At 45.6% G+C, this 25824-nt stretch overlaps 1 protein-coding gene across 1 annotated transcript in view; it reads left to right on the plus strand.

The window, feature by feature from the left end:
* The first annotated feature begins 668 nt into the window (after positions 1-668).
* The window catches only part of LOC132571162 (zinc finger protein 436-like), an 87019-nt gene continuing 61863 nt past the window's right edge, over positions 669-25824 (plus strand). The window contains exons 1-2 of the mRNA XM_060237840.1: positions 669-757; positions 7212-7664. Of these exons, the coding sequence (XP_060093823.1) occupies positions 7236-7664 (429 nt within the window). The 5' untranslated portion in view covers positions 669-757; positions 7212-7235. The remainder of the gene's footprint in view (positions 758-7211; positions 7665-25824) is intronic.

Here is a 25824-nt window from a genome sequence, read left to right on the forward strand (position 1 = left end):
TCTTAGGTCAACAACTGAATGTCCAGGAAGGTTAAATGTTCCCCTGCTGTTTTTTTTTTAATGTTGTGGTTATGTCCATTTATTCCTTGTATCCTATTGGACTGAATTGAGACCTAGGTTTCCTGTCTCTTTACCAATGTTGGTATTGCCACGCCTACTACCCCTCTGCATATCACACCTAATCCAATAAAGCCTGCTATTGTCATTGACCTTTATAAAGTTTATATTTCTAGTACATTTTATGGCATGCTGACAAACTGACATTTATGTCAGATCCATCCCACCCTGGTAATATTTTCTATATACAGGGGAATTGATCTCTGAAGTTTGGAAAACAGTTGTAATTCTGGGAGATCTCAGCCCTTTATCCTGGGAGTAATCCCATAGAATTGGAAGGCTGAAAGTAGACCTGCTTCCCCTGTGCGGGATTACTCCACAGCAGTCCAACTGAGCCGCAGAGGGCATGGCTGGCAGCAGCCTGCCTGACTGAAGTTCAGTCCGTCCGGCTGGCTCTGGGAGCTGGAAAGAGGATGGGGAAATTTTTAATTCGTATCCAGCACTGAACAGGTTAAAGGGACAGAGCTGATTGCTAGAGAGGCCGAGCAAGGAGGGGGGCCTAAAAGAAGAAAGGCTCTTCCGGGTTTGGGGAGGAGGGGGCTGGGGGCTGCTTCTGAATTGCCAAAAGAGAGGCAGAGCTTCAGATCCACAGCCGCAGGAAAAAGCCGTGCAACCGGATCCTGGGAAGGTTTACTTGCAAGTAAGTCAATGGGGCGGGGGTTAAAGTATTAGATCTTGGAAGAGAAGAATGCGGCTGTCAGCATCGGTTTTCTTCCACTATGTAAATAGGGCCCAGTAGGCAGCCGTGTTGGTCTGAAGCAACAGAACAAAGCAGTAGACAAGTTCACCTTTAAGACCAACTAAGTTTTATTCAGAATGTAAGCGTTTGTATGCTCTTAAACAGCTTTGTCCTATGTAAATAGGGGTTTGGGAGGGAAGGATAATTCGTGTCTATAAATACGGGGGTGGGAAGGGGGAATCAGTGTATGAAACTGACGTTCAGTTCCTTGACATTTTAATTCTACAAAAAAAAAAGATGCTGTGATCAAACGTGGGGTTGTCAACTCCTGGATATAAAATTCCTGGGCATTTTTTGAGGAGGTGCAGCCTGACTTGGAGGGGGGAGGAAGCTCAGTGGAGTATAATACCATAGAACAGGGGTGACCAACTTGCTTAACGTAAGAGCCACGTAGAATAAACATCTGATGTTTGAGAGTCGCAAGACATGAACATCAGATGTTTGTGAGAAGGAAGAAAGGCAAATAGATGGGGAGGGAGAGGTGGAAAGAAAGCAAATTTAAATGCATTCTCCATGCGGTTGGCTTGGCTTTGAGAAGAGATTTAAAGAGAGAAATGCCTTCTCCAAGCCAGCCAATGGGGTGGTGGGGGCTTCAAGAGCCGCACAATATGTGTGAAAGAGCCACATGTGGCTCCCGAGCCTCAGTTTGGCCACCCCTGCCATAGAGCCTGCCCTCCAAAGCAGGCATCCCCCTCCCCCCGTCGCCTGGGGGAACTGATCGCTGTACTCTGATGATCTGTTATAATTCTGGGAGATGTCCAGGCTCTACTTCATCGGTGAGGAACCTTTATCCTGCCAAGGGTCATTTGTGGGCCATACAAAATTATCAGCTTAAAAAACAGTGCTCCGTCTAGGGAGAACAATTCAGGTCAGCAAAATTAATGCAAATAATTGTTTTTCTATTTTAAGTCATGTGGGGAGAGCCTAATTTGGCAAACACACACCCTGACTCACCACCCTAGGCAAATGCCTAGGTCCAGGGCTTTTTTTGGTAGAAAAAGCCCAGCAGGAACTCATTAGCATATTAGACCACTAATATTAGCATATTAGGTCACACACTCATTAGCATATTAGGCCACACCATCTGGGATAATCAAGTGCAAATTGAACTGGCGGTAGCTGGGTAATAAAGAGAAATAAAGAAATGGGGGGCAATAAAGGGGAATAAAGGGAAATAAAGAAATGGGAGGAAGAAATGGAAAAGGAAAGAAAGGGGAGAAGAAAGGGGAATAAAGAAATGGGGGAATAAAGGAAAATAAAGAAAGGTGGGGAAGAAGAAGTAATAAAGGAAAATAAAGAAAGCGAAATTAAGGGAAACAAAGAAATGGGGAGAAGAAATAGAAAGAACGGGAAATAAAGACATGAGGGGGAAACTTACCTGAACTGTGACAGTGACTTTTTCAGGCCCCGCAGCAATCCTGGCCGGCTAGCCAGGCTCCAGGCAGGCCGCTGCACAGTGCAGCAGCACTACACATAGGGTTGCCAAGTCCAATTCAAGAAATATCTGGGGACTTTGGGGGCGGAGCCAGGAGACTTTGGGGGTGGAGCCAGGAGACATTGGGGGTGGAGCAACGGAGCAGGAACAAGGGTGTGACAAGCATAATTGAACTCCAAGGGAGTTCTGGCCATCACATTTAAAGGGACAGCACACCTTTTTAAATGCCTTTCTTCCATAGGAAATAATGAAGGATAGGGGCACCATTTTGGGGGCTCATAGAATTGGACCCCCTGGTCCAAACGTTTTGAAACTTGGGGGATATTTTGCGGAGAGGCACTAGATGCTATACTAAAAATTTGGTACCTCTACCTCAAAAAATAGCCCCCCCAGAGCCCCCAATACCCGCGGATCAATTCCCCATTATTCCCTATGGGAATCGTTCTCCATAGGGAATAATAGAATGCCCAGTAGACATTTCCCTCCCCCCCACGCTTTCTAAAGGGGGGGGGAGGGCCTCCAAACCAGGGAATCCCCTGCCCCCTCCCTCTCTCTCACACACAAATACTTACTGGGTCTTGTTCATGCAGAACTTTACTTGCTCTGAAAACCAAAGCAAAACAAAGGGCGGGGCCGTTCTCCAAGGAAACTGTTACTGACCTTTTCCCATGAAGCCCTTTCTGTTTCCTGCTTCCTGCTCAGCCTTAAAGGAACACATTTTAAAAAGGACCTGTTTGCAGGTTTGTAAACCTGCAGGAGCTGTAAAACTACATGGTGACTGTGGGGGCGAGGCTTCCCCCCAGCCAGCTGGTTGGGGGAGGGGAGAAGCCTGTAAAAACGGGGGATCCCCCGCTGGGACCTGGGGATTGGGAAGCCTAACTGCACAATCCTCATCGACCAGCCAGGCCCCAGGGAGGCCACCATGTGGCTCGGCTCGGCTCAGTCCAGCAATCCCCGAGGGCCAGACCAAGTGGTCTTGAGGGCTGTAAACAGCCCTTGGGACAGACATTCCCCACCCCTGCTCTCCTTGGAGGCTAAATTTTTGCTTTTGAAGTAGAATATACATTCTACTTTAATAGCAAAAAATTGGCTACACTGTATATGCAAATGGAAAATAGTATACTTTTTATAGCCCGTAATGATTTCAACAGATTAAGCTATTTGGGCACTATTGCAGCAAAATTTGTTTCTTTTTGCACGTTTGGTGAACTATAATCCTTAAATTATTTGCAATGTCTACGTGGAGGCTGGCAACCATTGTAGGCCTCAGTTTTGACGCTATGTAAGTGGGGTTGGGTGGAAGGGGATAATCAGTGTTTTTAACCACAAGAAAAATATATGAAACTAGAGTTCTGTTGCTTGTCATTTTAATTCGGAGGCAGGGGCAGAGGGAGAGAGCCTTCTTTGGTCCAAAAGTGAAAAAGAGCATTCTGTATGTGTGAAGCGGGGATGGGGTAGGGTGGGAGGACTCCTACTTGAATAGGAGTCAACTCCAGCCCCCTACTAAGATCCTGATGTGATTCTAGTGTGGGGCAGGGTTGCTAGCTGGTATCCACCCCCCCCCCCCCCCAAGTGCTTGATTAAACTCTTTGGAGGCCTCAGGCAGTCGAAATCTCGTGAACCCCCTCACAAATTATCTCCTAATAAGTTTTTATTTTTTTCAACCAACAATTTTAATAAACCAATTTTATCACACAAAACATTAACAACCAGGGAAAACCAGAGGAAAAAAACAGTCTGGGGCCCCTAAAGGTGTGGGGGCCCATAGGCTGGTGCCTACTTGGCCTATTTGTTAATCCAGCCCTGCCCCCCCCCCCTCAGCAGAGGAAAGGGATTTTTAGAAGAAAATTAACCCAGCAACAGCATTGGTAGCCATGGAAACACCACCAGGGCTCCTGAGTCACAGCCCAAGGCAACTCCCCTGCGACAGGCGGGGGGGGGGGGGAGGGCCAGGCCCCCTATCTCAGACTGCCCACTTCCAGAAGGCCAGGAGGGAGCAAGGGCACCTGGGAGCCCATCCCTATGAGAATGAGTGAAAGAAGCCCTGGAGTAAACACACACCAGGGGAACACGGGATCAGGTCCTCTCCTGCAGCCAGGGGTCATTTTGTAGAAAAATAGGTGGCAGAGCTCATTAGCATAATTTATTAGTATATGCTGCCCACCCCCCAGCAAAAAGCAACCCGATGCAGGATAGGAGAGCCCCGGGCAAGCGAGGCCTGCTTGGGCTGGCTAGAGATCCAGCCAGCCCAAGCAAGCCTCATTCACCTGGGGCTTTCCTGCCCCCCCCCACACACACATTCAAAAGGCTAGCAAGCTACTCACTGCTGGGGATGTGGCAAAGCCCCTGGTGGCTGGTTGGCTGTCCACTCTCCTTATCCAGGGATTGTTATGCAGCTACACCTACTGTTCAATGGACAAGGTAGGTGGGGAGGAGGAGGGAACCCTCAGAAAGGTTCAGGAGATGTGCTCCTGTGAGTTCCTGCTGAATCTGAGGCCTGCCTGCAGCAGTGTTTTGCCGGGGGGGATGCACAAGGAAGGAAACATGGCTCTTCCAACTACATTGCCCTTGCCTCGTGTCTCAGCACACAATGGAGGCAGCTTGGGCAGAATGCCAAGTCCCCTTCCCTGCCACTGGGGAGGATTTAGCCACACTCACCTTTGGCCAGGTGAGAGATGTGCACACCCCAGGGAGGAGGATGCAACAGGGGGAAACACGAGGACACCGTCACAGAAAGATTCAGGGGGGTGACTCTGTTGGTCTGAAGCAGCAGAACAAAATTGGAATCCAGTGACACCTTTTTGATCGACAACATTTTATTCAAGGTGTAAGCTTATGATTTCATTGTCTGACGAAGTGTGCTTGACACACGAAAGGCTCAGCTTACCCTGAATAAAACTTTGTTGGTCTTAAAGGTGCCGTTGGACTCTAAGTTTGTTCTGTTGCTTCAGACCAACACAGCTATGCTCCTGGACTTATAAACACCAGTTTTTGCTTATTCCCAGAATTGGACATTGTTGGTCTTGGAGATGGCGTTGGATCCAGATTCAGTTCTCACATCTGTTTGTTAACTCTTGTATTTGTATGCTAGTTTACTGCCATTCACAGATGTTACGGACATTTTAATCCAGTCTCAGCTATAATTTCCCAGTTACTTCTGCATCTTGACTCTAGCAACTAATGCCCCATCACCCTCTCTCTTATTTCACCATGTCTGAAGACATGCTTGGTGCCAAGGGGTGTGGCCTAATATGCAAATGAGTTCCTGCTGGGCTTTCTCTTTAAAACTCCAATGGTGATGTTGGGGGTGTGGCCTAATATGCAAATAAGTTTCTACAAAAAGCCCTGCACAGATGGTACACCTGCCACCCCTACCTTACCCTGTTCTTCACTGGGGAAAGGCTTCAGTAGCAACCAGGAGGTGTGGGTTCAGGTCCTGCTAAGGGTGATACTGGGAACAACTCAAAGCTTCTTTGACAAGCCAGGAGGCAAAGATAGGGTTCCACGTGTGATCACATGGGATGAGCTTTTCATGCTGATTGGCTGGCCTGCCCCATCTGCAGCTTTCTTCTGTGTTCCTTTGCTTTTCCTCTGCACCTGTTCATCCCAGCAGCCCTTGTGCCTAACCTGGAGAAGCGTGATGCCCCTCTCCCAGTTCCTCTTTGCTAGCTGCTGGAAGAGCTCTCTCTTAGCCTGTTGCTTCGGGTCTGCTGAGGAGATGCCTACAATTGTTCATACCAGTCTTGGGCTCAGTTGATCTTGAGATGTAGCCCTTAGGACAGGCTGCTGATGCCCAGTCATCAGAGACCAAACTTTAAGAAAAGCCAAGCAGGGACTGATTCAGAAGGTGGGGTGGGGGGAGACATGTTGGTCTGAAGCAGCAGAACCAAGTTTAAGTCCAGTGACACCTTTGAGACCAACAAGGTTTTGTTCAAGTTGTAAGGCAGGGGTGTCAAACATGCAGACCAGGGGCCAAATCAGACCCTCGGAGGGCTCCTATTAGGCCCCCGAGCAACTGGCTCTTATCTACTTCCTTCTCCCTCTCTCTCACTTCCTTCTGCATAACAGCTTGCTTTGCCAGGCTTGCTCAATTGCACAGGAGCTACAGAACAAAACCTTGATTTTCTCCTCCCTTGGGAAGGAAGGGGGGAGGGAGATCTTGCTTTGCCAGGCTCTCTCAGTTGCAGAGCTACTGAGCCAAGCCTCTCTTCCTTCTGTTGGCTGAGGCTCCTCCCCCTCCCGGCCCTCAGGGAAGAAAGGATAGAGCCAGAGCTTCCTTTGCCCAGTTCCCTGGATCCCATGGGAGAGATACAAAGAAAGCACCTTTAAGACCAACAAGTGCTAATGTTTTAAGCATGTTTTATTTTAACCGTTTTTTTTTTAAATCTTTGTGTTTGTCTGTGTCCTTTATAAAGTTTATATTTCTGATAGAGACACATACAGCCCGACCCAACATGGCTTGGCCCAACAAGGTCTCATTTATGTCAGATCCGGCCCTCATAACAAATGAGTTCGACACTGCTGGTGTAAGGTTTCATTCAAGGTATAAGCTTTTGTGCATTCTGAGGAAGTCTGTGTGCACAAAACCTTATGCCTTGAAAAAAGCTTACACCTTGAATAAAACTTTGATGGTCTTAAAGGTGCCACTGAACTCGTACTTAATTCTTAGGGACAATTCTGTTTCCTAAAGGACCAAACATGCATATCTTAAAAAGCTTGATATGTAATATAACACAATGACATTCATCCTGTTCCATAAACTACACCAAGGATGCTCCTTCTGATTCAGCAGGGCGATTGTGGGTGTGTCTTGACCAGGGTCAGTCATGTAGCTCCATCCTCTTTAGGTTCCTTTTTACCTTTTTAAGATATTTCTTTCTCTCTCTTCATACCAAGTAAGTAAAATCATCTTTTTGGCAGTTGGAGGTGACCTAACAGAAGAGGATGAAGATGGAAGAGCAGGGCCCAAAAGGACCAGGAATTGGCAAGAAATCTAGGAAAGACCCCCATCCCATCCAGGCGGGGATTGGTGTTGAATTCTGGGAAAGAGCTGTGCCAGAGATCCTGCATCAGGACACTGGGAACTTGGATGAACACCGCCAGCGCTTCCGGAAGTTCTGCTACCATGAAACTACTGGGCCCCGAGAGGTTTGCAGCCAGCTCCATAGACTTTGCAGCCACTGGCTGAAGGCAGAGAGGCACTCCAAGAAGCAGATCCTAGACCTGGTGATCCTGGAACAGTTCTTGGCCATCCTGCCCCTGGAGATGGAGAGCTGGGTCAGAGGATGTGGGCCGGAGACCAGTTCCCAGGCGGTGGCCCTGGCTGAAGGTTTCCTCCTGAGTCAGGCAGAGGAGAAGAGGCAGGCAGAGCAGGTGAGGGAGCTTCATGCAGTCCATTCAAGCTGTGATCTTTGACCTTTGTCTAAGGCTTCCCTGCCCAATATGCATCCCTCCAGATACTTGACCAGGGTTGATACAAACTCCAACCCTGATTTTTGTTGCTGTGGTTGAAGCAGCTCTGTTGATTGATGCAGGGGTGAGGGTGGGAATGGGGCAAGATTCATCTGCATGGTCTTTAGCATTTCTCCTCTTGCCCGTCTCTCTCACTGCTGTTTCAGATGAGGGGACCATCTGTGAAGACGGAAGCGAAGTTCTCTGAGGATGAAGGGTCTCCCTGGGAGGAACAGCAGAAGGTGCAGGCTCAGGAGACTGCCCAGGTTGCCATCTCACGTGGTAAGGGTGCCTTGTGCCCACATCCGGGCACATCGAACAAAGTTGAGTCCAGTGGCACCTTAAAGACCAACGAAGTTTTATTCAGAATGAAAGCTTACGCTCTGAATAAAACTTGGTTGGTCTTAAAGGTGCTACTGGACTCCTACTTTGTTCTATTGCTTCGGACCAACAGGGCTGCCCTCCTGGATCTATCTATTTGGTCACATTGTGAACTTGTTGGATAGAAGGTTGAGGACAGGAGAAAAGGAAATACCTTTCTGCACACAATACAGAGGGAACTTCTTGGACTCAGTGCCATAGGATGTAATAATGGCCTCCCAGTTGAAGAGGAAATTGTACGATTGGGAGGCAATTCCATTCTCATTCACATGAATTAAAATATTCCTATTTCACCTGCCTTCCATTAGAGAGACTCAAGGTGGCTCAAAAAAAGAGTTGACCTGCATCCCCTGGGAACGTTGAAGGTGGGTCAAGGGGTGGACATGATTGTCAGACTGACATCTCTCAACCTGCTGAAAATCAAAATGTAATGTCAAAGCATCAGCAGACATTCTACTAAACCCTTGATATCACCCTAGAGCTATCAATTGCTTTAATGTCATGTCTGTGTTTTGGGGCATATTGAAGAAGACATAGGATTTACTGTATATCCTGCCCTCTACTCCGAATCTCAGAGTCTCAGAGCTGCTCACAATCTGGAGAGCCAGTTCGGTGTAGTGGTTAAGTGTGCGGACTTTTATCTGGGAGAACCGGGTTTGATTCCCCACTCCTCCACTTGCACCTGCTAGCATGGCCTTGGGTCACCCATAGCTCTGGCAGAGATTGTCCTTGAAAGGGCAGCTGCTCACAGGGTGTCTGTTGTGGGGAAGGAAGGTAAAGAAGATTGTGAGCCACTCTGAGACTCTTCGGAGTGGAGGGCGGGATATAAATCCAATATCATCTTCTATCTTCTTCTTCTTCTTCTTTACCTTCATCCCTCACAACAGACACCCTGTGAGGTGGGTGGGGTTGAAGGGCTCTCACAGCAGCTGCCCTTTCAAGGACAATCTCTGCCAGAGCTATGGCTGACCCAAGGCCATGCTAGCAGGTGCAAGTGGAGGAGTGGGGAATCAAACCCGGTTCTCCCAGATAAGAGTCCACGCAATTCACCACTACACCAAATTGGCTCTATGTGATGGTGCCCTATAACATGACCTTCCTTCTCTTGTAAGCCCAGATTCAAGGGTATGTGGGAGGGTGTAGCCAGCAAGAGAATGGCCCTCCTGGATTTTTGGTCGGATTGAGCAAGGATGCTGCCACATTTTTGAGCTCTGGAGTTCACAGGAAAAGTGTCACGTTTCACAGAAATCTGAAATGTGTCAGCAACATTTCTGTGCTCCCGAGGATCATGGGAACGTTGTGGCTCTCTTCCACCTATCCCTTGGTGTACTAAAAGTCATGTATTTTGTTGAGTGTACAAAGGGCAAGGTTTCACAGCCCTGGGAACAAGGGTGCATGAAGCAGGGTTCAAAGATGCAATCAGAGTATGACGTTTAGGATAACACCCTTTCTTCCAACATTGTCCCTCACAGGCAGTGAAGAGATGATGTCGACCCCTCATCTTTGTGGAGGAGTGGTGGAAAGGGCCACTCCCCCTGCAGTCCAGGTGAGCAGTGGACAGCCGGAGTCCTCCCTTCTTTCTCAGGGGGGCTTTTGCTCCTGCAGTTGCTTCTAAGGTGTCCGAACAAGAGGAGCTCTGATCTCCGCTCCCCTTACCCCTGCCAAGCTCTCCATCTTGCACCCGCTCAAAATGCCGCTTTCCAGAGTGTAGTCTTCCCTGGCACGATCTCAGATGAGGAAATCTTTTTTCTTTCAGTGTCCAGTTTCCGTTGAGGATGTAGCCGTGTATTTCACCGAGGCTGAGTGGGCCCTGCTGGATCCGGACCAAAGAGCTCTCTATGTGGAAGTCATGCTGGACAACCTTGGGAACGCAGTCTCTCTGAGTAAGGATCTTTCATAGGTACCAAAAGCACAAATTGTTCCCATTGAGGTAGTGCAGGAATGAACATATTGATCGGCAGTATGTCATGGTCAGTCTTGGCCCTGTAGTTGCCCCCACTGGGGGGTGCTCCAGGTGTTGGGGTGGCAGCGAAAGCATTGTACAGCATAGTGAGGGGAAGTTACCAAACCACAGGGCTCATCCAGGGGCAACTGTGGCCAATTTTGTGAGAGTCTGGGTGGGTGACATGGACAGAGGTGGAAACAGACAAAAGCCTTGTGTCACTCTCCCTCCTCTTCTTCTCTCTCACTTTCTCTCCCTCTCCCGCCCCCCTTCTCTCCCCTTCTCTCTCCCAATGAAGGTAGGAATGTAAGCGAGATTACAGTGGAGAAAGACAAAGAGCTGGAGCCTTTCTCAAGAGAATCTCTACAGAATACTTCCTTCCTGAGTGAGCCGACAGTGCGTGAGTATGCTTCATCATTACGTCAAGGGAATGGGCAAAGAATAGCCATGGCGGATTTCAGTTTCACTTCTTAGCAACTCTTGATTGTGTAGAATTATAAAGCCCTCTGGGTAAGGAGGAAGGGAGGCCTTCTGGGGCCTGAGATGTTGGAAATGCTTCCTGAGCCTGAGCTCAGTTGGGGTTCTTTTAGTCCCTTTAAGGGCTGCGGTACCCTTACATGCCAGATATTCCAGGGAAAGGTGAAATAATTACTTAAGAACAGCTTTGCTGGATGAATCAATGGCCCATCAACCCTTTCCTACTGTGGTCAGTTACATTTCTCCAGGCCTCCCTTCTCCCCCAGCCCCCAGCGACTGGCTTCTCTTCCTAAAAAACCATGCGGGTTTTCTTAGAACTTTGGGTTCCACTGGGCGAAGTCCCGAATTCTTCCCCTACTTCCCCAGCTCCTCTTCTCTCTCATCACACCTGGAGAGAAGCTCTCTGTACAGTCACAGAACTAATAATAATAATAATAATAGATTTTATTTGTATCCCGCCCTCCCCGCCTAGGTGGCTCAGGGCGGCTAACAGCATTTTATACATTTACATTAATAGGTAAAAACTTTAAATTTAACAATTAAAAGATTAATCATATAAAAACCAGTTAATAAAAATCGTGATGGCTTTTTTAGCTGATCATCAAAAGACTTGCATGGAAAGCAGGGCCGGCTGTACTCTGTTTGGCACCCTAGGCAAAGCAAACTTCTGGTGCCCCCCCTGCACTGATAATGTCACCGAATTACATGGGGAGCACCCAATTTGATACCCCCAGAAGGCTGGCGCCCTAGGCAATCACCTACTTTGCCTAGTGACAACGCTGGCCCTGTGTGAAGGGTAGATAAACAAATCTTTGCAAATTTTTCTTTTACATTCATGGGAAGGGGAGGAATAGTCAGAATGTAGAAACAGCTCTCCTGGAAGGCTAACTAGGGAAAGGTTGTGACCAGTAGGTCAGAAGACATAATGCACACTCATAAATCAGGAGTCTCTCTGACTGCGTGTGGAGGGAGGTATTTTGAATTTCTGGCATTGTGCAGGGGGTTGGACTAGATGACCGTGGAGGTCCCTTCCAACTGTATGCTTCTATGGTGGCTTGGCTTCTTGTGTGAATAGTGATTGGACCTCTCTCTTTATTCCAGCAGGAGATGTTGAGGAGATAGTTGAGGAACTTCAGGGGTTCTCACTGGAAAAAGACATGAACCAAGAGTCTGAATGTAACTTCAGGGATCAAGACGGACCATGGAAGCAGGAGGAAAGCCACATAGAGAATACAAGGGTTAAACCTCTCCCTTGCCAAGAAGAACATTTCTGTGAAGTAATTCCCATGGAGAAGGAAACGTACAAAGGTTTGGAGTGTGGACTAAATTTCGCAGATGAAACTCAATATAATATCCATTTGCAAAAGGACCTGGGAGAGTTCCATAAATGTCTTCAGTGTGAAAAGAGCTTCTTTTGTGGAGAAGAGCTCATTCTTCATCAAAGAATCCATATAGGCGAGAAAATGTATAGCTGCTCAGACTGTGGCAGGAGGTTCTCAGAGAAAACAAACCTTCTTCAACACCAGATGGTTCATTCAGAGAGGAATCCTAAGCCAGTCTACTCAGAAGTAAACCCTCTCTTATTTAATGAATATTACTCCTGGGAAAGTGTTCTTAGGTTTGCAGGCTCAGGAGGGAAGCCATTTATCTGCCCAGAGAGTGATAAGAGTTTCTTTGATGGGGAGGCACATAAATGTTTTCCATGTGGAAAATATTTCACATATAGATCTGAGCTCCTTTTGCACGAAAGAACCCACACAGGGGAGAAATCTTTTGAATTCTCAGAATCTGGGAAGCAATTAAGTCAGAATGGTGGTCTTCAACGGCATCAAAGAATCCACAGAGGGGAGAAAACTCATCAATGCTCTGAGTGTGGGAAGACATTAAGTATGAGTTCCAGTCTTCAAAAGCATCTAAGAATCCACACAGGGGAGAAACCTTTTGAATGCTCAGTGTGTGGAAAGAAATTCAGTCAGAGTGGCAATCTTTTGTATCATCTCAGAACCCACACAGGGGAGAAACCTTTTGAATGTCCAGAGTGTGGAAAGCAATGCAGTAGAAATTCCTATCTTCAACAGCATCTAAGAACCCACAGAGGGGAGAAGCCTTTTGAATGCTCAGACTGTGGAAAGAAATTCAGTCAGCGTGGCAATCTTCGGCAGCATCAAAAAATCCACAGAGGAGAGAAACCATATGAATGCACAGAGTGTGGAAAGAGATTCAGTAGGAGTTTCCATCTTCAACAGCATCTAAGAAACCACACAGGGGAGAAACCTTTTGCATGCTCAGAGTGTGGAATGAGTTTCAACTGGAGTGGCTATCTTGAACGGCATCAAAGAATACACACAGGGGAGAAACCTTTTGAATGCTCAGACTGTGGGAAGAAATTCAACAGGAGTTTCAATCTTCAACGGCATCTGAGAACCCACATGGGGAGAAATTTTTTGAATGCTCAGAGAGCAGAAGGAGCCTCATTCACAGTTTCTGACTTCAGTGACACACAAGAATTCTCAGGAGAAACCATATAACTGCTCAGCCTGTGACGAGGTTTTCTCATATTTCATACTTTGAGGAGAACCAAAGAGTCCACAAAAGGTTCAGACTTCATAAACTCTTGGGAAGATCCTGCTCTGAACAAAAACTGTACCCTAACCCTGGAAATGAAAAAAGCGACATAAGTGTGGCTGCAGAACTGACGAAGAAGAGGCAGAAACAGGCAGTATGTCTAACCACACAAAGCAAAAGAGAAGAGGTTTTGAAATGTTTTCAGGCTTTCAGGTTCTGTGTACAGTTTATGTTATTCATTTATGCAACTTCCAGAACACATTTATCTCTCCATTATGTCTTATCAAACCTAGTTATAACTGAGGAGTAAAGCAAGGGTATACTCTTTTGGCCTTGTTATTTAATTTCTCAGTAGTTATTATAAATAACAATAAGAGATTCTGACTCAATAACGGGTCTGAAATTGGATAATAAACACTAGGCATTGATGCTGTATGCAGGTGATGTATTCTTTTTAAGTAGCATTGTTGAATCCAATGCTCAGCTACATTCTATACTCTTTTTCAGCTGTGTCAGGTTATAAGTTAAAAGTAAAGGTAGTCCCCTGTGCAAGCACCGGTCGTTTCCGACTGAGGTGACATTGCATCACGATGTTTTCATGGCAGACTTTTTTTTTCTGGGATGGTTTGCCATTGCCTTCCCCAGTCATCTACATTTTACCCCCAGCAAGCTGGGTACTCATTTTATAGACCTTGGAAGGATGGAAGGCTGAGTCAACCTTGAGCCCGCTACCTGAACGCAGCTTCCACCGGGATCAAACTCAATCCGTGAGCAGAGCTTGGACGGCAGCACTGCTGCTTACCACTCTGTGCCATGGGGCTCTTTTTAGGTTATAAGTTAAATTTAGGGGGGGGGAAATAGTAGTCTTACCTTTTAATTATGTGTTGTCGAGTTTGGATTCCTTGAACTGAATAAAAAGTTGAAAGCGATTTGAAAAAATGCTACTTACCTAGGTATAAAAATTAGTTGTGACAAATCAAATACTTTGAAAGATAATTTCAAACCAGCAATATTTGACACTAAACAAATAGTCTTGCTATGGCAAATTGTCTGTCTTTGTATTCTAGCCTGCATTAATACCATTAAAATGATAATATCCAATAATATTTGCTAATGAACTGTCCCTTTGTAATTAATGATAAAACTTTGAAGGAACTGTAAAGTTTACCTAATGAATTTATTTGGAAAACAAAAAAGGCATAAGATATCCTTGCTTATAGCTTAGTCTAGGTGGATATCAAAAGGTATCCCAAATATTAAAGTGTGTCATTATGTAGAGAAACTAATTTGTAGTATAGGATAGATTAAGATAGTTTCAGAAGGTAATTTTACTTATAGAGCCCCAAAGGCTATACATTCTATGGCTCGATTCTTGCTTCTGAGTCTATTTTTGTTTTTTAGTATCAAGTCACTACTGATTTATGGTGACTATAGAATCATAGACTTAGAGGTGCCAATGCCAACCCTTGATGGGGGTAGGGGATCTCCTGGTTTGGAGGCCCTCCCCCCATCTCAGGGTCATCAGAAAGTGGGGGGGGGGAAATGTCTGATGGGCACTCCATTATTCCCTATAGAGACCGATTCCCATAGGGTACTATATTTATTATTTATTTGATTTATATCCCGCCCTCCCCGCCGAGGCAGGTTCAGGGCGGCTCACAAATTTGAGGTCACGCAGTTACATTGTGTCACCAAATAAAATAAAACAACAACAAAAACAAAAAGCATAAAAACAATTTCTAAAAACATCTACTTCTGCTGGTATCGAGGTTTCAGACAACGATCCGAATGGTGGTTAGCCATTCTAAGAGCTCCTAGGATTGCAATAACATAAAGAGGTAAACCGTCAGCGATGTTTCTACGGGTCAATCCCGCCGCTGCAGATGTTATCATTATAAAAATGCCTGGCGGAAGAGTGCCGTTTTGCAGGCCCTGCGGAACTGTGAAAGCTCTTGCAGGGCCGTGATCTCTTCTGGCAGCTCATTCCACCAGCTAGGGGCAGCAACGGAAAAGGCTCCGGCTCTTGTTGATTTGAACCTCGCTTCTCTAATGCTGGGGACTGTCAACAGGTTTTGAGACCCGGAAAATTGATCCATCGGTGTCTGGGGCTCTTTGGGGGTCTGTTTTTTGAGGCACCAACTTTTCAGCATAGCATCTGATGCCTCTCCTCAAAACAACCTCCAAGTTTCAAAAAGTTTGGACCAGGGGGTCCTATTCTATGAGCCCCAAAAGAACCCAAATTGAAGAAGACATTTAAAAGGTGTGTGGTCCCTTCAAATGTGATGGCCAGAACTCCCTTTGGAGTTCTATTATGCTTGTCACAACCTTGCTCTTGGCTCCACCCCCAAAATCTCCTGGCTCCACCCCGAGTCCCCAGGTATTACTTGAATTGGACCTGGCAACCCTACATGGACTTGTAAGGGATCTCCGTGGCCCCTTCTAATTCTGGGATTCTATTATGGTAATTGGGGGCATCATGCTCTGATAGTTCTAGCCCTGTTTGGCTGAGAAATCCCAGAAGTGGGGCTACCACAGGTTGATATGACCCACGTCGTCCCAGAGGGTTCTCTCTCGTCCTCTGTGCTTTAGATTCTGGAATTTTCTGGATGAATCTGGGAGGTATCTCTGCTGGAGTCTTTGTCCAGACCTCAAAAGTGGGGCTCCTTGAGGCAGTGTTGAGGATTTTGTTCTAATGTCCTTTCCCTCCTTCAAACAGGAAGCTAGCTCTATGGTTTACCCCAGAGATGGAAGAAATATACCCAGCAAGACTGAGCAGAGTCACACTTTTATAAGCCCACTGACGTAATCCCATGGACTGCACTGTTAATAGGGTTGCTAAGTCCAAATCAAGAAATATCTGGGGACTTTGGGGGTGGAGCCGGGAGCAAGGGTGTGACAAGCATGACAACTCCAAAGGGAGTTCTGGCCATTACATTTAAAGGAACCGCACACCTTTTAAATGCTTTCCTTCCATAGGAAATAATGGAGGATAGGGGCACCTTCTTATGGGGCTCATAGAATTGAACCGTTTTGAAACTTGGGGGGTGTTTTGAGGAGAGGCATCAGATGCTATGCTGAAAATTTGGTGCCTCTACCTCAAAAAACAGCCCCCACAGAGCCCCCAGATGCCCACAGATCAATTCTCCATTATACTCTTTGGGAATTGGTCTCCATAGAGTACAACAGAATGCCCAGCAGACATCAACCCCCCCGCCTCACACACACTTTCTGATGACGCTGAAGTGCGAGGAGGGCCTCCAAACCAGGGGATCCCCTGCCCCCAACTGGGAATTGGTAAAGCCTAGAGTCCCACAGAACAGAACAACTTATACACAGACCGCAAAAAACTGGAAAAATAGCGAATAAATCCTGAAAAGTACTTCAAAAGTATAAATGATTATTCAACAAGCACTTAAAAAAAACATATTCCATATTTACAATAATTCATGAATACAAGGTACAACATGCAAGGAATAATTTTCAAAAAATACTTTCAGTTCATTGTGTCAGTTTCTGACTTAAAACGCTTGCAGACCATTCACTTGACTCCGCGGGAAGAATAAAGTGCCAGTGCTGACTGTATTTTGAATGCAGACGATTTTGATTTTTCAAGACTATTTCTTCGGTTTCCAAGGTGTTATCTTAAAACTTTCATCTTTTATAGAAGCTTTATATACAGTGGGTAACCATCAGCCTCTGACAGTAAAGCCACTTGTAGTGCTTTCAAATTCCTTTGCCTATGAGACATATCCACTTATCTGCAACCAAAAATGTACATCATTCTAGCATTTACTTCCAAAAAATTATTATGTGGTGTATCCAAATCATTTAACAACTCACCATCACAGAACAAAACACTTCATGTAGCATTAGCTCTGGAGAAAACTGTCAAAAGGTTTTCCCGCACATTCTAACCTTTATTGCTACAATTAGGAACAGCTGGTAAAAATTTATAGTGACATGATGATGAAAATAAAAGCTGAGAATCCTGAGAATATCTGGGCCTTCTCTCTCATGCAGCAGGCCAGACAGACTGACATACAGGAAAGAATTTTAAACAATACCTGACAACTTGACAAAGCCTTTCTTTATAATATCTCCTAAAATAGAAATGTTAATGTGCAGTTTTTCCTGGGTTGGGCCCATCATGTAAGTGCAAAGCAATAGCAGTTTCTCTCAGTTCAACTCTGGGCCTTCTCTCTCTCCCGCTGAGGGGACGGGGATCTTACAATGGATCATAAGGGAGCAACTTCATAAACTGTTTAAACTCTGGGGACTTTTGTTCCCTGGGCAGGGCCGGTGCGTGGGAGTTGGCAAAGCAGGCAGTCGCCTAGGGCCCCACCTGGCCTAGGGGGCACCCCTTCCCCGATGCATGATGACTCTGGCTCCTGACCACTGTCACCTTGTCCTCTCCCATCACCAAGCTGCCCTCAACAAAGTCAAGCCACCCTCCTCTCCCTGATGTGCGACTTGGCCTCCCACCTCATCCTATCCCGCCATCCTCCTTCTCACAATTATTCCCACAATTTTTTAAATAACATCACATTTTAAAAAATAAAATTAAATTAAAAATGTGAAAAGTTTCAAGTTTGGCACTCTTCATTTTCACTATATTTTTTAATAATGGGGGGGGGGGGCGCTAGTGGGTGATTCGCCTAGGGCACCAGGAAGCCTAGTACCGGCCCTGCTGGGCTCTAAATCCTACACCTTTAAAGAGAAATGAAACCATATGTGAGTTACACTAAGCATGCAGCCTGAATTTTATTCAGAGTAGAAACCTTATTAAACGTTAGGGCAAAGAATACCGGGGATGAAACTTAATTTTGATTGGCCTTGGATTCTTTTACCATCCAAAAGGATTTTCTGCTTTGGTTGCCCTGTGTTTTGAGGGCTTGGAAATGAGTTCCATGCAGGGCCGGATTAACGATTAGGCCCAGTAGACACTGGCCTATGGGCCCCCATGCCTTTAGGGATCCCGGGCCAGCTTTTCACCCTGGTTTCCCCCCTGCTTGCAGCCTTCCCAGCCTGCACACACAGCCAGCAACTGAGCTGCTCTTTGCCCAACTTCACTGTTGTGGCTGCTGCTGGTGTTGTTGCCGAGTTTGCCTCTCCCTGCAGCTTTGTCAAAGGGGCTTTTGAGAAGGTGCCTGCAGGCTGCAGCAGGGGCCACAGGCAGTGGGGCTGGTGCTCCGTCTCTGAGATAATTTGCGAGGGGCCCCCCAAGATTTTGACTGCCTAGGGTCCTCCACAGGATTTAGTAATTCGGCACTGGTTCCATGAAGAAGGGCCTTTCTCGCAAGTGGTCCTTTTTGTGTGTGTGGAACTCTTGTCTGTGAAAATTTAACAAGTCACTTCTTTGCCCTTTTCCAGAAACTGGAAAAATACTTAGACGTTGCAAAATCATTGTGAAAACTGGCTCTCCTAAGTAAGGCAGCATCTTGAACTGGCATATGGCTCTTTCCTAAGGTTGCCAGATATATCACCCCAGAGAACCACAGAAAAAGGCAAGAACAACCCCCGCAAAATTGTGGAATATTAACAAAGTATCATACACAAGAAATAGCCACTATTAAACCTGATTCCAGAAAACTCTCTTAAAAGTGAAACAGTCCAAAAGAGGATTCATATACAATATTATATATTGTGCAGTGCTGTAGGAACGATCCGTTTTTGAAGTGATGAGTGGGGAAGGGTGAACCGGAAACAATAACAAATGCTGGTGTTACTATCGGAGACTTCCTTTGTACCCACTTTCATAAATTCCAACTTGTTGATGTTTTGAAGCTGTTATAATTGCTGCTTGGAAATAGGAAATAGCTGATAAGAATAGAAGGCATTTCTCTTCAACAGAATCAGCACAAGAACTTTAACCCGTCCTGCAGGAGAGGGCAGGCAAAGTTACTGATGTGAAAATAAGCTACTTAAATCAGAAACTGACATGCTTACATGAGACTGAACAAATTTCGACTTTGGTTATCTTATGTTTGATTGTGAGAGTTTACTGTGATATTTATGAAATATATATACTATTGTATGTGAATCCTATTGGACTGTTTCATTTTTAAGAAAGTTCTGGAATTATGTTTAATAGTAGCTATTTCTTGTGTATGATACTTCATTAATTTCCCACAGGTTTTTTTTTAGTTGTTCTAACCTCCAGGTAGTGGCTGGAGATCTCCTGGAATGACAGCTGATCTATAAACTAAAGACATCAGTTCCCTGAAGAAAATGGATGTTTTTGGAGTTGAATCCAGTGCCATGATACTCTCCTGAGATCCTTCCCTTCCCAAACCTCACCCGCTCCTGTCTCCACCCACAAAATCTCCAGGAATTTCCCAACCCAGGCCTGGCCACCCTTCCCTTCCTAAGTGGAAGCACTTAGGGCAGAAGGATCAAAATGGCCACCAGGGCTGGCCCTGCCATGAGGCAAACTAGGCAATTGCCTAGAGCACTGGCCTTCTGGGGACACTGAATTGGGCCCCCCATGTGACTTGGTGACATTATCAGTGGGGGGGCGGAGTGCCAGAAGTTAGCCTTGCCTGGGGTGCCAGACAGTCTAGGGTCAGCCCTGATGGCCACCAGGAGTGACACTTGAATGCTTTCTTTGCTGAGGGCCATTCCTGGAATCACAATGGGGCAGGGCTGCCTCTCAGATGTTGCGATGCCTCCCTCAATACTCTTTTTAGAAAGCAGTATTGGGGGGGGGGGTGAAATTAATACTGTGGCTCTTAGGGAGGAGGGCTTGTGGGTTTCATTACAGGCTCCCCATCTTTCCCCTCAGGGTCTGGAGAATCCTAAGGGCTGAGGCACAGAATCCTGAAGAGCTCTGTGGAGGGAGTGAGGCCTACGCATGTGAGGGGGGAGGTGTTGTGGAAGAGTGAATGATAATAGTATAATCTGGGAAGAAATACGTGGTCCATACCTGGGGAGATGGGAGCAAACTTGCTTGCGGGCCTGATAGGAGCCTTCTGGGGGCCTGATTTAGCCTCCAGGCCACATGTTTGACACCCCTGCTCTACAGAATCCTCCACCTCCTTCAAATGGGCGTATGGCTCCATGGCTTTCCACAGAACTAGAAGGACAACAGAGGAAGGTTGAGCAGAGTCAGTCTATTCTAAGCCCGTGGAAGTAAACTCTTCTTTGGAAGGCAAACTTCAAGAAGTTTGAGAGCCAAGATGGTGAAGTGGGAAACATTTTCCAGTCCTCTATTTTTTTCTGCTGAACAGTTTCCATTTCTAAAGGTTTATTCTCTCATACATTAGCAGTGAATGGGTGCCATCGCCAACACAATATTAGGTCAAAGTATGAGTCCAGTAGCACCTTTAAGACCAACAGAGTTTTATTCAGAATGTAAACTTTCTTCAGATGAAGAATGAGGCATAATGAGCAGAGCTATACATAGCTGGTGGGCAGTGGTTTAGAATGCAAAGTGGTACAAAGTTAAAATCCAATGGCAGAATAGTAAAATTAACAAATTGAGAAAACCATTCATCTTGGCAGCATTAGAGTGGGAAACCAGTAAAACAGTAACATGTCAGAATGTGAGAATGTCTGTTAATTATTCTATTGCTAGTAAGCCTGGGCCAAAATGAGGGCATTTCTTTCTCAGACATTTTTCCCATCCAACTAATTTACCTTTTAACAGGTAACATACATATAAACATCATTCTATTTTGCCATTAGAAAAAAAAATACATTAAAATATAGTGGAAGATGGGTTTGATATATGTAATGAGGTAAACCACCAATATCCTTTATTTGGGTGTGTCAATACAAAAAAACATTATTGTGATATTCTAAAAAAGAAATACATTGGAATACTGTGGAATATATAGCTATACTTGATGAAAGTGGGTTTAGCATACGTAATAAGAAAAAAAACCAATATCCCTGTTCAGTCCTGGGGAGGTGTTTGTTCCAAGTTTCATAATAATTTGTAATTCAGCAATTTCCCTCTCCATTCTGTTCTTGAAGTTCCTTTGCAGTAAAACAGCAACTTTTGAGGTCACCCATTGAATGTTCTGGAAGGTTAAAGTGTTCTCCCACAGGTTTCCCCAAATATGACCGCTTTGATTAGTGGCCTCCTTGCCCTTATGCCCTGACACTGTCCCTCCTAGGGTTGCCAAGTCCAATTCAAGAAATATCTGGGGACTTTGGGGGTGGAGCCAGGAGACATTAGGGGTGGAGCCAAGATCAAGGCTGTGACAAGCATAATTGAACTCCAAGGGGAGTTCTGGCCCTCACATTTAAAGGGACAGCACACCTTTTCAATTCCTTCCTTCCATAGGAAATAATGAAGGATAGGGGCACCTTTTTTTGAGCCTCATAGAATTGGACCCCCTGGGGGTATTTTGGGGATAGGCACTAGATGTTATACTGAAAATTTGGTGCCTCTATCCCAAAAAACAGCTCCCCCCCCGCCCCGAGCCCCAGATACCCACAGATCAATTCTCCATGATTTTCTATGGGAATAAATCTCCATAGGGAATAATAGTTCCCAGCAGACTTTTCCCTCTCCCCCTGTCCACTTTCTGACAACCCTGAAGCGAGGGGAGGGCCTCCAAACTGGGGGATCCCCTGCCCACACCTGGGGATTGGCAACCCTAGTCCCTCCCCAGGCTCCACCCCCAAATCTCCAGGAATCTCCCAACTCTGAGTTGGCAACCCAACCCTCTTCCTACATACCTGGGGGAGTAAAAGAGCACTGCAGAATTCAGAGGAGACCAGGATTTCCAAACAGAAGGGGGGCAGACAAAATTGCAAAAATGTGTCTAGGGCTATCAAACATTTGCTGGAAATGTGAAAACCATATTGGTACTTACTTTCATGTATGGTGGGCCTGTAAAAGGGTTAAGGGTTATTGGATAAAAGTGCATGAGTTATTGCAAAAAATCCAAAAGTAGTTTTTCCATTTAAGCCAGAGCTCTTTCTATTGAATTTGTTACCGTATAAGATGGAAAAATCCGTGAAATACATGACAATTCATGTGGTCACAGCAGCAAGAACTGTATTTCCACAGTATTGGAAAAGAAAAGAATTACCATCTATGGATGATCTTATAGTTAAGACAATGGACATAGCAGAGACTGATACTCTTATCAAATATTTTGAGAGCAGAACCTGGTCAATATGAAGCACAGAACTGGACATTATTTTAGGACTGGTTATGTAAATGTAAATAATGGATTATCTAAGAGAACAATGCCGATTAAGAGTTCAGTCCAAGAGCACGTTTAGAAAAGCGGGGTTAAAGATTAGTTAAAAGAGATATGCGGTTGTTCTATCATTGACTTGTGGAAACTGCTCTCTCCATCCTCTATTTTATCTTTCTTGGTTTGTTTGTTTGTATATTCTAGTTATGAAAACAATAAAAGAAATTTAAAAAGAAAAGGAGCAAATCCAGTGTCCCTCCTGATGTATGTGGATGGATGGGGGGGGCAGGAGGGAGGGAAGGAAGGAAGAAATCCCTGGAGCAAGCATGGAAAAAAGGGGGTGAGGGAAACAAGGGGAGGGGTTCGCTTCTTCTTTCCCCCATCTCCTGCCCTCCTCTCCCCCTGCTCCCCAGTCAGGACCTCCCCCCCCCCCCTTTCCCTGCCTCCCGGGTGCCTCTTCTTTGCTCCTCTTTGGGAATTTCTCTGGCTTTGCAGAGCTGATTTGGGAGGGTTGGGAAGGGAGCGGGGAGAGACCGCAGGGGCTCTCTTTCTGTCTCCCAACCACGGCTCCCCCTTTGGTTTGGCACTTGCATTACAGCTCTCAGTAGGGTTGCCAAGTCAATTCAAGAAATATCTGGGGACTTTGGGGGTGGAGCCAGGAGCAAAGTTGGGACAACCATAATTGAACTCCAAAGGGAGTTCTGGCTATCACATTTAAACAGACCACACACCTTTTAAATGCCTTCCCTCCACTGGAAATAATGAAGGATAGGGGCACATTCTTTTGGGGCTCATGCAATTGGACCCCCTGGTCCAATCCTTTTGAAACTTGGAGGATATTTTGGGGAAAGGCACTGGATACTATGCTGAAGATTTGGTGCCTCTACCTCAAAAGGCACCTACCTTTTGTGCCTCTAACTTTGGTGCCTTTTGTGCCTCTACCTCCCGAGCCCCAGATACCCACGGATCAATTCTCCATTATACCCTATGGGAATCAGTCTCCAAAGGAATAATGCCCAGCAGACATTTCCCTCCCCCCCCCACCGCTTTCTGATGATGACCCTGAAATGGGGGGGAGGGCCTCCAAACTAGGGAATCCGCTGCCCTCACCTGGGGATTGGCAACCTTAGCTCCTATCCCTCGTGGAACAGGAGGCATAGCTTTTGGCAGGAGAGGAAATGGAAAAGGCTGCCCCTCCCATCTGCTTCTCTAGGACCTGTTCAAATGAGGGGGAGAGTTGCTCTGGGGTTGCCAGCTCCAGCTCGGGACGTTCCTGGAGGCTTGGAGCTGGAGCCTGAGGGCAGGAGGGCAGGGAGCTCCATAGGGATGGGCTGCCATAAAATCCACCTTCCAAAGCGGCCTCTCCCCCCTAGGAGAACTGATCTCTGTAGTCAAGCCCACTCCCAAGCCCCAGAGGATGCAACACACAGGGGTCAGGAGCAGTGTTCCCTCTAATCTGAGTTAGTGTGAGCTAGCTCACAAATTTTTTTGCCTCTGGATCACACATTTTTGTCTTGGCTCAGGAAAACTGGCCCCAGAGCAAGCTATTTTATGCAGTAGCTCAAAACTTTGATGCCAGATGGTCACAAAGCAGAATCTTCACTCTCAAGACTCCATAGCTTAGCAGGGGTGTCAAATTCATTCGTTATGAGGGCTGGATCTGACATAAATGAGACCTTGTAGAGCCGAGCTATGTCGGGTTGGACTGAGCCATATCAGGTCGGGCCATGTGTGTACCTATTTAAGATTAGGTAGCAGAGATATAAATTTTATAAAAAACACAGACAAACACAAATACATATTTTAAAAAACTTAAAACATGCTTAAAACGTTAGCACTCACTGGTCTTACAGATGCTTTCTTTGTATTTCTCCCATGGGATCCAGGGAACTGGGCAAAGAAATGGAATTCCAGATCCCTCGGATAGCTATTAGCCAAAATCAAGGGCTTCTCCTGGAAAGGACAAAACTAAGTGATATGCATGCCCCATCCTGATGACTGTATTGACTTACTGTGTGTAATCTGTCCCCCTGAGAAAGGTGGACTACATATAACATAGATAGAATAAAAGCCATGAATAAAGCTCTTTCCACAATTGGATCATTGATACCATTTCTCCCTGGTTTGATTTTTTTTTAATAATTAGGTTTTATTATTATTATTTTAATAACAAACATTTAGGAACTACAAACTATGCTTACAAAGTACAGATTTCAGAACTATGATTACACCACTACAGAAATTCATATTATTCCCACAGATTTCACATAAATACGATTAATACTTCATAACAAAATGGACCTCAATTCATCATGATTTTGGCTTTCTGAAAGGATGTGAGCCTTATCATTAAATAAATTTCCTCTGTATTAGCTGTCCATTCAGCCCTTCATTTTCAGGATCTGTTTTGACTTCCAGGATGTCACATCTTGAGGCTGTGATCAAATTCAGTGGAATGATCTGTTATATTTTTGGGATCATAGCAATATCATTTAGAAAACAATTCTAAGCAGGTCTACTCAGAAATCTACTCAAGACTGCTCAGTGGGGCTTACTCTCAGGAAAGTATTTTCAGGATTACACTGCAAAGAACACGGAGCATTTACTATTTCTCTATCCAAACTAATATTTCACAAAGCTATTATTCTATTCCAATACACAGTTTCCCTTGGGCAGAGCCACTACATGTGTGTGTGTGGGAAATCTGCCAGTATAGCATAGCAATACCAGCAGTCACCCGAGCAGGGATTCTATATTTTAGCTATCAGTTTTGTAGTCATATACAATGGACTTTGCATAAATTTCATTCGAAGTGCAAACCAACACAAATGCACGATTGATCCTAACGACAGCACAAATTTCCAGACCACTTCATAACTTAAAGAGAGCCAGTTTGGTGTAGTGGTTAAGTGTGCGGACTCTTATCTGGGAGAACCGGGTTTGATTCCCCACTCCTCCACTTGCAGCTGCTGGAATGGCCTTGGGTCAGCCATAGCTCTGGCAGAGGTTGTCCTTGAAAGGGCAGCTGCTGTGAGAGCCCTCTCCAGCCCCACCCACCTCACAGGGTGTCTGTTGTGGGGGAGGAAGGTAAAGGAGATTGTGAGCCACTCTGAGACTCTTCGGAGTGGAGGGCGGGATATAAATCCAATATCTTCTTCTTCTTCTTCTTAAAACCTGGCTCCATTTATGAAAGAAATTAGGTGTTCCTATTTACACAGATCTAGTTAAGTTAAGCTGGGTCAGTCCTGGTTAGTATTTGGATAGGAGACCACCACAGAACCCCAAGGTTGTTACACAGAGGCAGACAATGGCAAACCACTTCTGAACATCTCTTTGCTGGAAAACCCTACAGGAGCACCATAAATTGGTTGCAACTTGACGGTACAAAACAAACGTTGCACGGAAGCAAGAATCAGGCCATAAAGTCTGTAAAAAGCATGCCTCTGGGACTCTGTAAGTACAATTACCTTCTAAAACTTATCTTCATCCATGCTATAATACAAATTAGTTTAGCAACATCATGGCACACTTTAATATTTGGGATAACCAAACCTCTTGATATCCA

This window comes from Heteronotia binoei, chromosome 5 (assembly GCF_032191835.1).
Source record: "Heteronotia binoei isolate CCM8104 ecotype False Entrance Well chromosome 5, APGP_CSIRO_Hbin_v1, whole genome shotgun sequence".
Lineage (NCBI taxonomy): Eukaryota > Metazoa > Chordata > Lepidosauria > Squamata > Gekkonidae > Heteronotia > Heteronotia binoei.